The sequence below is a fragment of the Callospermophilus lateralis genome, chromosome 2 (assembly GCF_048772815.1).
Source record: "Callospermophilus lateralis isolate mCalLat2 chromosome 2, mCalLat2.hap1, whole genome shotgun sequence".
NCBI classification, from domain to species: Eukaryota; Metazoa; Chordata; class Mammalia; order Rodentia; family Sciuridae; genus Callospermophilus; species Callospermophilus lateralis.
In genome coordinates, this window is record NC_135306.1 from 110,548,748 (window position 1) to 110,562,588 (window position 13,841).

Genomic DNA, 13,841 nt, shown 5'->3' on the forward strand with positions numbered 1-13,841 from the left:
GCTAAATTGATCTACTCAATGGAGGGGGAAAAGAATAGGGGTAATCCTAGAAGAGTGCGGAATTGTCAGATAATAGAGGAGGGAAGAAAAAGGGGTCTGAGTTTTATTGATGGAATTATTAACTTGATCACTTAATGTTTCTGAAGAGTCACTAGTAAGGACAGAAATCTTATTTTACTATTTACTTATTTTGTCTGACTGTTCATCTTTAAATACGACACGGCTCACCAGACAGTGTGCAGCACTGCTTCACCCGAGTTATCCAACAACAGAAATAGTATGCAGACACTCAGACATCTAGCTATAGAACTGTTCAGAGACGGGGGTGGTAGGAAGGAAAATGACGTACTTCTCTGGCCCTCACCCACCCAATGACTGGAATGCGTGTTTGGGCTGGTTTCTCCGCCCTGGAATACGCAAATCCTAGTTTCCCCATTCTCCTCTGTTCGGCGACAATTAGATTGATTGTACAGGGTGAGCTGGATTTTGTAAGAGGAAGGAATTTTATTGAACAATTCGTTTGCCTTGCTACTAAGTTGGTTACAGTTGCTTAAATACTGTAGCTATTCCTGCCTCTGTGGCCTCAAGGGCTAAAGTGGGACAAAGCTGGTATTTTTGGTGATGAGGAAATACTTATAAGGGAGGTTGGGTGTTGTCGAACTGGGGCAGAGATCACAGTTGGGGTCACTGCGATCCCGGAGTCCAGGAGGGGATCGGTTTGGGGTTGGGCATCATGCATCCTCAACTCGGCAGCCGCGGCCCAGGCTCTGAAGTTGCTGGCACACTTGCGGTTCCCTCTGCCTGCTCCCCAGAGGGGGGCACCCGGGAGCCGGCGCCTCAGGAACCGGGGCCCACGCGGGAAGGTCGAGCGAGCCGGTGAGGTCACGGTTGCCATGGCTCTGGGCAGTGACGCGCGTCGGCACGTGACCAGGGGTTGCCATGGCGCCGGGCGCCCGGCGGCGCGGGAGCTCCGCCTCCCGGAGTGACGTCTTTCAGGCCCCCCCTCCTTTTCCCGCCCCCCCCTTGCCCCCTCCCCCCGAGCCGGCTCCCCGCGGCCCCGGAGGTTTCACTGCACAACAAGATGGCGGCAGCGGCGGCGAGCGGAGCTGGCGGGGCTGCGGTGGCCGGAGCTGGGGGATCCGGGCCGACGGGCCGCCTGCTGCCTCCGCCCGCGCCGGGGCCCCCGGCCACCCCGGCCGCTGTGCCCCCGGCGGCCGGCCCGCCGCGTCCCGCAGCCCCGGCCTCCCGCGGGCCGATGCCGGCTCGCATCGGCTACTACGAGATCGACCGCACCATCGGCAAGGGCAACTTCGCTGTGGTCAAGCGGGCCACGCACCTCGTCACCAAGGCCAAGGTACTGGCGCTGGGGGACCCGGCGGCTGTGGGTCTGTGCAGCCCGGGACCATCCGACTGTGGCGGGGCCGGGCGAGATCCGCGACCCCCGGGACTGAGGGGTCGGGGCAGCGAGTGGGGTTGGCATTTGGGAGAGCGTTGGGGGCCTGGGAGACGGGCAGGGGGCTGTCGGGGCGGAGGGAGTGAGGAGGTAGAAACACTGGCGGACCCGGAGAGGGAAACTCCAAGCCGAGGGGCGAAGGGGCCACTGAGCCCTGGGACCCCGAGCCGAGCAACTGGTCACGGGAAGGGGGTCCTCAGGGCTGCGTGGAGGGTAAGTGGAAGGGTGAGTGGAAAGATGGGGTTGGAACTCTCTGGGGGCCGGCGGACTGTAAGCCAAGAAGACTCCGGAACCAGCAATTAGGAAATCGTAAGGGAATGAGGGCAGGGGCATATGAAATGTGGACCAGGAGGATGGGGGAAGACAAGGGTAAAGGCAGACCTGGGCTTCTGAGGGGCCCCGGGACGGATGGAACATGGACTGGGGTTGTGTAGTGGGTGCAGGGCACTGCAAGATATGAGACCTGGCACATTATGACAGGAATCCGCATTTGATCATCAAAGACTGATAGTGCAACTGGATGCCTAGGAGAGTCTCGAATATTGGAGGAGGCAATGAAGAAAATGGGGAAATGAGGGGGAAAATTGTTTTGTGTGTCAGTAGGAAGGGGCCCAGGTTTATGGTGGCACTAGTGAATCTAGGGTTAAACAATTTGGGAGAGCTGGGTTGCTGGATATTTTTAGTTGTTGGAGGGTCTGGAATTGTGGGCTTTATGGGAATCCAGGGTGGGCTTTCAGTGGTGAGGGCAAAGCTTGCAACTGAGAAACCCAGACACCAGAGGATTACACTCATTGGGCCTTTTGGTTCCCAAGGGATTTGAGGAGCTATAGTAGTGAAATTGGCCAAGGTCAATTAGGAAGCCATATAGGTATACATATAAAATTCCCCTTTTGAGGAAATATGGGTAGCATTTTGATATAAGCTTCCTGGGGGTGTTGGAATCTAAGACATCAGGAGGAATCCTGTAGTTTTTATAGAACCCACAAAGCCCATTTTCACTCCAGAATTTTTCTTTGCTTGGTAACTCACTTGAATGAATACTTTTAATGTAGTCATTCATTATATTTAAAACTGCAGTTTGTGCTTTCCTTCAGCCTGACAAATGAAGAACCCTTATAGCTGTTGCTGCTTCCTACCAAAGCCACATCAGTTCCCCTCACCTCCTCAGCTTAGCCTCAGTTGTCATGACCTACCTGGGGTTTTGTTTTTATGGCCATCACTTGTTTTCAGAAGCCTAGGTCTTCTCTCCTGTTCATTTGCAACCTGAAGTTCCTCCTCCTGCCCCTCTCTCTGCCAAAGACTATAAGAGGCCGTTCTTACCAAGGTGGCAGGGTGGGTAGCTGTGGCAATTGATTGGTCAGTTTCACTTCCTCTGGAGGCCCCCCTTCAACCTTTTTTCAGTTTTTACCAAAGAATGTCAAGTCTTCAGATCGGAGCTGAACCAGACAACCAAGTCCAAAACTCCCTGATGGTTCCCACAGACCCTTAGGGGAAATAGATTGAGCCTGTAATGTAGACTCTGGTACGTCGCCTCACCACCTAGTGTTTCCAGTCCTGTTTACTGTTAGTGAAGCCAAATTTATAAACAGTGTTGTCGTCCCCCTGCCTTCTAAGTAATCACATTGTGCTTCTGTGATTATTTTGCTCTGAGCTCAGGGGAATGGACTCCGTGAACTTAATTGGTTGTCTGGTTTATGGTCTTAATGATTTGAAAATATTTGAATCTTCCAGCCCTTGGATATACCAAAATATTAATTAAAAAAACCCAAAAAAGCAAAACTATGACTTCCCCATCTAGGATTGAATGTTTTTGTAAATATAATTGCAAATAGTTGATTCTTGGCTACATATATATATATATATATATATATATATATATATATATATGACATTTCTATGTTCAATAGTCAGCAAAGCCAGTGCCTAATTATGGCTGGTCTGCTGGCTTTCTAATTTTGTGTGTGTGTGTGTGTGTGTATTTTGTAGCTTTTTTTCCTGAGACCTTGGTATCCTTTAGGACTGCAGCATTTAAAACCTTGGCTTGTTTATGAGTGGGTGTCACTGTTTATGTTGGTTTTTATCTTTGATCATTTGTGGTATACAGTTATGCAATTCTTATGTATGGAAATATTCAGCATCTTGAATGAGACTGAATGGCTTGGACAATGAGTTGCATGTGTGAAGAGACCATACCAGCACTCATTTGTGTCTCTGTAGCAGTGTGCAATTTCCTAGTTACAGTTACAAGTACCCTATCTTTTGCAGCTTAAATTACTCTGACGACATGAGTGAAGCTTAATTCACAAGGAGTTGTCATGTGCTTTGGATGAACGATGAACATATTTTGGCCTGCTCCTTGCTTATCTGAATCCACTTTGGAAGTGGTTCTCAACTGCTGACAGCTTAGATGTGCCTAGCAGCTGTTGACATACAGTATGATGGCCTATTAATGCCATGGTTTGGTTATATAATGGTGGGGAAGGTGCATATGTACTAGAAGTTGCAGGAGCTGCTGCTTCAGTTACTCAGGTAGAGATTTTTCTCCCCATGCACTGCTGCATTTATCTTACTTCTGCAGTCAGATCAGTCCAAAGCAAAGAGTTATCTCCCCCTGCCCCCATCTCGTTCTACAATGTATTATTTTTGTTTTTTCTTATTGAGGTGTGTGGTTTTTCTTCTTTCTTTCTCTTTTTCCCCCTGTAGGTAATTGAATAGTCTGGGTTTTTTCTTATAACCATAAATAACAGCCAGACTCAAGTAATACATATGATACTTGTGCAGGTTAAAGGGGTTAGGTAATAGATATTTTCTGAACATTAGAGAAAAAAAATATTTATAGTCACCTTTTCTTACATGACCCTTTCCAAGGACTAAGAGACTAAAGTAAACTTCATTTATTGACTAAGCTACTGTACTTCATCCAGCAATAAGTGGTGAAGCTGGCTCTTTCCCAAATTCTGTTAACTCGCAAACCTCCTAGAGTAGGACCCTGGGATGAATAAAATCAGTAGAGAAAAGGATGTTATCTTCCTATTTGGTTTTTGTGTACTTTTGCAGCAGTGGCATTCATGAGCTCAGACTTCATATTGGCAGCACTGCAGTGCTTAGAGCGTCACTGCAGAACAGTTCAGAGCAGTGAATATTCATCTGTGACATACTTTGGTCAGCAGCTCACCCTGCCTTTGTCCTACCTGCTTTGATTTCCTTTTATTTTGGGGGAGGAGCTTACTATAAGGTTCTCAGGCTGTCTTCTTTAGGTAGGACACTATAAAGTATTGAAGAGGTTAAAAAATAGGTTTAGTGCTTTTAGATTGCTTGTAGTCAGTTTCATGTTTTTGTGCCTTCAAGCTAGTTGGACAAATGGGAACCAAGAGTAAGTATATTTTGTGTGCATTTAAAAAAGTATGCATGACTATAAAAATCTTTGGTTAAGTACTTTTAAACTGCTGTGTGCGGTAGTACACACCTGTAATCCAGGCTGTTGGGAGTTGAGGCAGGAAGCAAGTTCAAGGCCAGCCTGGGCAACTTAGTGATACCCTGCCTCAAAATAAAAAGGACAGGGAATTAGCTCAGTATTGAATACCCTTTGGTTCAATTCCCAATACCGCATAAAACACAATAAATCAAACCCTTTTAAACTGTATTTCAGTAAATATGTATCACTTGCCTCTTATTGGTTTGTGATAAGAATTTCAGCTTTGGGTAAGACTGCTTGGTTTGAGTTCTCTATTGCTTAATGATGGGCCATGAGAAGTTATTTAACTTCTTTGTGCTTGGATTTCCTCATCTATAAAATGGGATGGCAATAGTACTTACAAGTTTGGGTGTTAGGAAGATTCAGTAAGATAATATATGTAAAGTATTCATGTTTAGTCAGCATTTAATAAATGTTATCATCATCATTATCATCAGGTGCGATAGTAACCAAGATAAGTAAGACATACTCCCTTTTTTTTTTTTTTTTTTTGCTTTTTACCCTTAGGAAGAGTTCATGACTGCATATATCTTCAGTTTTGTGTGGGTGTATGCCATCCTGATGATAAGCTTTCATGGTGAAAAAAATTAATAATTTGCTATTGTTTCAGGTGCCCCTTTGAGATACCTTGGGTTTAGTTGCTGTGGAATGTGGGCTGACTAATCTCATGAAATTGTTATTTTAAAAACACAGTTTTTGGCTCATTAAACTTCTTTTTTTTATGGGTGGAGGCATTAGGGATTAGGGGTACTTTATTGCTGGGCTATATCTCCAGTCTTTTTATTTTTTATTTTGTGACAGGGTCTGGCTGCTTTGCTGAGGCTGGCCTCAAACTTGAGATCCTCTTGTCTCAGCCTCCTGAGTTGCTAGGATTATAGGCATGTTAACTGTGCCCGACTTGATTAAACGTTCTTTAAAACAATTATGAGACTTAATGAAAACTAACACTGACTTTTGCTTTGGACTGCCTTAAATTTTCATTGTGTTTTGGTAACTAATTTTTGTCATATTCATAATAGAACAGTTTGAGTGCATTCTTTTCTCCAGAGATTTGCTTAAATTTGTGGAAAATATATAAAAACATTACTATAAGCTTAAGAACACATTTGCACTTGTGTGCAGTGTGCTTCTTAGAAGGCCAAGGTTAGGATCCAAACTTTAAAAATTACACAGAGAAAACACTTTGCCCCATGAGATTGTTCCAAATATTAACCAGCCAGGACACATTTGTGTGCTGTTTTACTGCAAACTCATTTTCACAAGACTAACTCAGAGTGGGCTAAAAGCATTATTTTTACCTTTAAGGAAGAGTTAATTGAAATAGATGAGATGATGCATGTGCCCTTTAGGAAGTTGAAAACAATAATCTTTGGCATAACTGGAAGAGATAATGATGTCAAAAAGAAATTGAAAGCAAGATTTACATTACATACATTTGAGGAAGATAGTCCTATCCCTAAACAATCTAGAAGGGACTATTGAAAGATGACTCAGTTCGGGGCTGGGGATGTGGCTCAAGTGGTAGCACTCGCCTGGAATGAGTGCAGCCCGGGTTCGATCCTCAGCACCACATACAAAGCAAAGATGTTGTGTCCGCCGATAACTAAAAAATAAATATTAAAATTCTCTCTCTAAAAAAAAAAAAAGAAAGATGACTCAGTTCATTTTGACATAGTTTTGATGGGGTTACTAACTTTTTGGAACTTGGAGAAGAGCTGAAACTGATTGGGACTAGTCTTCAGAGTCAGAATACCAGTATTCCACTTTCAGCATCCAAGATGTTTATTTTAACATTCTGACTTTGGTGCCAGCTCCCTAGAAAGTCATAGATCTGGCTCAAGCCAGAGGTGCCCAGACTAGTTATTCCTGTGCCAGAAGTGCTGTTTTCGTTTTCCAAGCATCAATCTGGCTGATATTTTCTACTTCATGGCACCAAAGAGAACAAAATGGACACATGGAAAAGAATAAGAAATATTCTATATTCACCAGTCTCTGTAATTATAAAAAATGCCTAAGACATATCTGCTAAGAGATGGAATCTTTCCCTTATCCATTCATTCATTCAGCACACGTTGCAGTTATTTTATCAGTCTATTCTAGGCTCTGTAATATGCCAATGAAGAGGAGAGACAAAAAAGCACTTGCTTGGAGCTTACTTTCACATAAGTGGAGACAGACAGGAGACATGTTAAAAATATGTGTGTGTGTGTGTGTGTGTGTGTGTGTGTGTGTATGTGTGTGTGTATGTATTTTTCCATATAGTAATGAGTAAGTATTAAGAATAAATGGTCTAGGTCTACAGGTCTGGGGAGGGGTGCTGCCTCAGAGTGGTTATGGAGGGATTTTTTCAAGATTGCAACAATTGAGTTGAGACCTGAGTGATGAGGGAAAAGCATCCTGGGAAGATTTGGAAGACAGAACATTCCACGCAGAAGGAATGGCAAGTGCAAAAGTCCTTGAGAACAGAAATGAGCTTGGATTATCTAAAGATTAGACCCAAGGTCATGTATCATGGTACCTTAGTCAACAAGGGTAGGAGGGTAAGGGGTAAGGTTAGACAGGTAGATGGGCCAGGTTATGTAGGTCTTATAGGTCATTTTATGAAATTGGGCATGATATAGGGGATTGACATCAGATAGTATCAAAGTGGAGCACTGACATAATTTGATATTTTAAAACTCATTTTTTTTGTGGGGGGCGGTACTGGGGATTGAACTCAGGGGCACTCAACCACTGAGCCACATCCCCAGCCCTATTTTGAACTTTATTTAGAGACAGGGTCTCACTGAGTTGCTTAGTTCCTCACTTTTGCTAAGGCTGGCTTTGAACTCGCAGTCCTCCTGCCTCAGCCTCCTGAACTGCTGCCATTACAGGCATGCATCACCACACCTGACTTCATGTTGGGTTATTTTATGGCTAAGGGCAAAAAAAAACCTTTTTCTGATGCACTTCTTAAGACATAGGAGATAGTCAATTTTAACAGCTTAATATATTCTTTCACACTTTAAGAGAATGCCATACTTTTTTTTTAATATTTATTTTTTAGTTTTCGGTGGACACAACATTTTTATTTTTTATTTGTATGTGCTGCTGATGATCGAACCCAGTGCCCCGCGCATGCCAGGCGAGTGCAATACCGCTTGAGCCACATCCCCAGCCCGAATGCCATACTTTTTTCATATAAGCTAAACATGATCAATCAACAAATATTTGTTCATTTGTCAGGCACAAAAAAGACTTTTAGGTATGCTGTTCTTTTCCAGAGTCTGGAAAAATGGACTTAACAGAATTTAGACTCTCTACTTTTAATAGATTATTAAAGTTGTTTAGATCAATTATCCATTATGTTCATGGCTGTCTTCTGTATCATCTCTCATTTTCTTGGAGTCCTATAGCTAGTCAGTCAGGGAGTTGGAATTAGAATTCAGGTACCTGCTGGGTGTGGTGGCACAAGCCTGTAATTCCAGTGAGTTGGGAGGCTGAGGCAGGAGGATTGCAAGTTCGAGGTCAGCCTCAAAAACTTGAAGCTCTAAGCAACTTAGTGAGATGCTGTCTCAAAATAAAACATAAAAAGGGCTGGGAACTTAACTCAGTGGTAAAGCACCCCTGGATTCAATCCCCAATTAAAAAAAAATGAAAAGAATCCAGGTATCTATGCCTAGTTAACTCCCTGACTTTTGTAATTATAGAAAACATTATTCTTGCCCTCTGAACATTTGTTTTTTTTTGTTAGAGACAAGATATATCTCCTAAAACAAGTGAGATTCCTCCAAGAATGGAGGAAGAGTAATATACCAACACTGTACTTCACCAGTGCTCTGTCATTATGTCATTGTCATCCTGCCATTTACCTGCAGTCCTCCCTGCTTTGCCTTCACATCTCCTACTCTGACACTCTTGGTGCCCCCTTGACTTGACAGATGTGGAGGAAGTAAACAGGGAAACAAATAAACATTGAAAATACAGTGACCCAAACCTTCACCTGCCTTATATAGTTTTCTTGTGACACTCTTATCTAGCTACTGCCAGGGAATATGGGTGGTTATGCTTTTGGGTTGGATTGGTCTACCTTTGAAGGTAATTTCTTAGATGAACTCCTCACTTACCTGATCATTACCAGTTTCCAGTGATGATGCCATCTTATAACACGTTAAAAGAATTGGTTTCCTAGAGACATCCTTGATGACATGGTGAGGACTGAGAGAACCCTGTATCTAGGGTTTCTCTTAATTTGGTTCTATTTTCTGGCCTGAGAGCTACACCTGTTCTTCACACGAGTAAACTCATATATCAGGTGAGTCCCTGATCCCTCCTAATGAGTAGCTTTATCCCTTTCTGATATAATCATATGACCAGAGTGTCCTTTGCCTGACTGATAGTATCTAGAGGATGAACATTATACATATTCTCATGGCTTTTGTCTTTATTTGATATTTCATTGTTAAATAAATGGCCTAGGCAGTGTCTTTGAGAAGACTGTAGTCTGGAATGAATTAGATTGAAAGACCCCCTTTTGGATCTATTCAGAGTAGAATCCCATCAGCTTGTACAAAACTGTTGGATGAGGCATCCTGAAGTTATGTTAGGAACATATTTTGATTAGCATGTGTGTGATCCGCAGTAGGTAAGGAGTCTCTGCCACTGCAAAGTATTTTATCTCAGTATTAGGCTTTTCAAAGAGGTAGGAATCAGTTTGTGAATACTTAGCCACAGTTCTTAGAAACTGAACAGGAAGAAGAAAACCCGTCACCTGTTGAAGTTTGTCTATGTGGGCTGGGCTTGCTCACTTGAATACTTTTGACCAGTTATTTTAAGCTAAATTTAGGTTTTGATTAGGAAGTTATCAGAAATTATCAGATTCCTGCTTATTTTCAGTTCTAGCACTTGCTTACCAACAGTATGCTTTCCTTGTAGCTCATCCCATAACTGCTTGTGAATGCTTTCTAAAAAAGTACTCCAGAGCTGGGGCTGTAGCTCAGTGGCAGAGCACTTGCCTAGTATGTGTAAAGCACTGGGTTTGATTCTCAGCACCACATAAAAATAAACAAAATAAAGGCATTTATTTTGTCCATACACAACTACCAAAAAAATTTTAAAAAAAATGCCCCACTTTGATACTATCTGATGCCAATCCTGGGTATCAGGCCCAATTTCATAAAATGGCCTATAAGAGCTACGAAATCTGGCCCATCTACCTGTCTAACCTTATCCCTTACCATCCTATTCCTTGTTGACTAAGGTACCATGACATGTGAACTTGGGTCTAATCTTTAAATAATCCAAGCTCATTTCTGTTCTCATGTGAATACTTTCCTTTTTATAGCTCTACCTAGAACTGATTGTGAAAATTTGGGTTAGCTATCCATATTTTCTTCTTCTTCTTCTTCTTCTTTTTTTTGTACTGGGGATTGAACTCAGTGATGCTTAACCACTTAGCCAATCCCCAGCTTACCTCTTACCTTTTAATATATATTTTATTTAGAGACAGGGTCTTGCTGAGTTGTTCAGTGTCTCACTAAGTTGCTGAGGCTGGCTTTGAACTTGATCCTCCTGCCTCAGCTTCCCGAGCCACTGGGATTACAGGTGTGGGCCACTGCATCTTACTAGCTGTCCATATTTCTTGGAGAGGAATTTTTTGTTCATTCATTGCATCCATCCATTCAATAAACTGTTGAAAAACTATCAAAAATAGAAATGGGCCTTTGATGGTGGCACACAACTGTAATTTCAGTGACTTGGGAGACTGAGATGGAAGGATCACAAGTTTGAGGCCAGTTTGGGCAATTTAGTGAGACATTGTCTCCAAATAAAAAATAAAAAGTGCTGGGGTAGGGCGCAATGGCACATGCCTGTAATCCTAAGGGCTGGGGAGGTTGAGAGAGGGAGATCACAAGTTCAGAGCCAGCCTCAGCAACATTGAGGTACTAAGCAACTCGGTGAGACCCTGTCTCTAAATAAAATACAAAAATAGGGCTGGGGATGTGGCTCAGTAGTTGAGTGCCCCTGAGTTCAATCCCTGGTACCAAAAGAAAAAAAAAAATCTAGCCTCTATTGCTCCATGGCCTGTCAATATAATAATTTAATGTAATCAAATAATAATTATATTCTCAATACTTAGTACAATGTCTATAAGTATTCATTAAATGAATGAATGTAAGTATTAAAAAATAGCTGTTTGTTTTTATACTCAGTACATCTTAGACTTATTATTAGAATTTTCTATTTTTGTTTAAAATGTTAAGGACAAATAATTTTCTACCTTTTTCTCAAAAATCTCTTGTTAAGGAGATTTTATTATCTTTCTGGGCAAGTATTTTTTACTTTGGAAAAATATTTTATTTATTTATTTATTTATTTATTTATTTATGCATGCATGCAGTGCTGGGAATCAAACCCAGGGCCCTGCACATTCCAGGCAAATGGTCTACCATAGAACCACATCCTAAGCTTTTTGGTATATTTCAAGCTTTCATTATTATGAAGTTAAGTGTATCTAAAGTAAATCTTACAATTTAAATTCAAGTTACTTATTGTATTTACTTATTTTTACAGTGTTGGGCCTTGTGCATACTAAGCAAGTGTATTAACCACTGAGGTACATTTCCAGCCCATGTTCTTCATTTTTTTCCCCCTATTTCATTCTGTTGCCCCCGCTATTCTTGAACTAGGGTGCTCAAGTGATTCTCCTGTCTCAGCGTCCTGAGTACTATGAGTACAGGCATGTTCCACCACCCCCTGCTAACTCTCCTATTTTATGTTTTTTATTTAGTTTTTAGTACTGTGAATGGAACTCAGAGGCGCTTAACCACTGAGCCACTTCCTCAGCCCTTAATTTTTGAGACAGGGTCTCACTAAGTTGCTTAGGGCCTCACTAAATTGTTGAGATTGGCTTTGAGCTTGTGATCCTTTTGCTTCAGCGTCCTGAGCCACTGGGAGTACAGGCATGCAACACTATGCCTGCCTATTTCTAAATTTAAATGGAAGGTTCTTTCATATCCAGACTCCCAGTGGGTTACTCCTCTGAGATGGCTCCATGAGTATGGTCAGCCAGTGCCTCCAGTTTTCCCTCTTCTGCCTTGGATCCTTTCCCTTTGGAGACCAACCAGACTATCAGGCTATTGGCTCTTCCTGAAAAAACTTCACACTATTTGTTGAGTTGCTTCTTGTTCTTTCCTTTCTTTTGGTTACTGGGGATTAAACTCAGGGGTGCTTAGTTTCTTAGATACATCCCCAGCCCCATCCCCAATAAAATAAAATCAATAAAAGATTTTATTGATTTTATTTTATTTTTTTAAAATACATGACAGCAGTGGAATGCATTAATTTTTATTACACAAATAGAGCAGTTTTTCATATCTCTGTGTATAAAGTATGTTCATGCCAATTCATATCTTGCCAATAACATACTTTATACACAGAGATATTTTCATATCTCTGTGTATAAAGTATGTTCATGCCATGCCATTATACATGTACTTTTTTTGCATTACAATTCTTGGTATATATACATATATACCAAAATTTTTCATATCTCTGTTTGTATATAAATTATGTTGACACTCAATTTAAGTCTTCATAGTGACCTTTGTATAATGATGTCCATCCCATTCCACCATCCTTGCTAATACCCTGCCCCTTCCCTTTTCCTCTCACCCCTCTTCCCTATCTAGAATTCATCTATTCCTCCCATGCTCTCCTTCATTACTCCATTTTCTAAGCCCCCCTTTCTAATTTATTTTGAGACAGAGTTTCCCTAAGTTGCTATAACCTTGCTAAATTGCTGAGGCTGGCTTTTAACTTGGCATCCTCCTGCTTAAGCCTCCCTGAACTGTTGGGATTATACCAGGACCAGCCCTTCTTGTTATTTTCTTTATATTTAAGTGATCTGATTAAAACATTTTTTTTCCCATCATTGACTAGTAATCTGTGTGTGTGTGTGTGTGTGTGTGTGTGTATGTGTATGTGTATGTGTGTGTGTATATGTGTGTGTGTGTGTGTGTGTGAGAATATTGAGCCCAGCACTGTTCTGTCACTAAGCTACATCCTTAGCCCTTTTTATTTTTTATTTTGAGACAGGGTATCACTGAGTTGCCTAGTCTGGCCTCAAACTTGTGATCTTCCGAGTTGTTGCGATTATTGGTATGCACTACTATGCCAGTAATCTTAATGAATTACTTTTAATTGATCCTTAATTTTAATGGATTAATGCAAGTAGTATTTATTGTATCATCTGTATTCTAAAAGAGACTACAACTAGAAGGTAAGAAGAGATTTTATTCTTAGGCTAGATAAGGGGTTAAATTAAAAGAGCAGTTGACTGCTTACAGCTTGAATCTAATAGAGAGGAAGGAAGATGAGGTATTAAACATAATAAATTCTTCTTTTTGTTGCTTTTTGGTTTGTTGGGGATCAAATCCAGGGCCTGCTGCATGCTAGGCAAGTACTATATTACTGAATCATATCCCCAGCCCATCAAAGACAATAGTTTTGTATTATAAAAGATTTGTGCATACATACGTGTGTACACACACAAACACTTTTTTTTTTTTTTTTTTTGTGCCAGGATTAAACCTGGGTGCTTAACCACTGAGCCACATCCCCAAACCTTTTTATATTTATTTTGAGACAGGGTCTCTCTGAGTAACTTAGGGCCTTTGCCAAATTGCTGAGACTGGCTTTGATTTGTGATTCTCCTGCCTCAGCTTCAGTCACTGGTATTATAGGCATGCAGCACTGTGCCCAGCTGTACCTATATATTTTTAAATAGGTTCATGTCGATACAGTGTATTCTTTTCTAGCCTCATTATTATCATTTTTACATCATTAGAAACTTTTAGTAATTCGTAATTTTAATTGATATGTACTTTTCTATGATATGACTATAGTATTTTTTTTTTGAAACTTTTTCCTAAT

General features: G+C 41.5%; 1 protein-coding gene across 4 annotated transcripts in view; it reads left to right on the forward strand.

The window, feature by feature from the left end:
- The first annotated feature begins 1,081 nt into the window (after nucleotides 1-1,081).
- Nucleotides 1,082-13,841, forward strand: part of Sik3 (SIK family kinase 3) — a 242,308-nt gene continuing 229,548 nt past the window's right edge. For all 4 annotated transcript variants that reach the window (XM_076846383.1, XM_076846384.1, XM_076846386.1 and 1 more), the window contains exon 1: nucleotides 1,082-1,354. In XM_076846383.1, coding sequence (XP_076702498.1) covers nucleotides 1,082-1,354 — 273 coding nt within the window. The remainder of the gene's footprint in view (nucleotides 1,355-13,841) is intronic.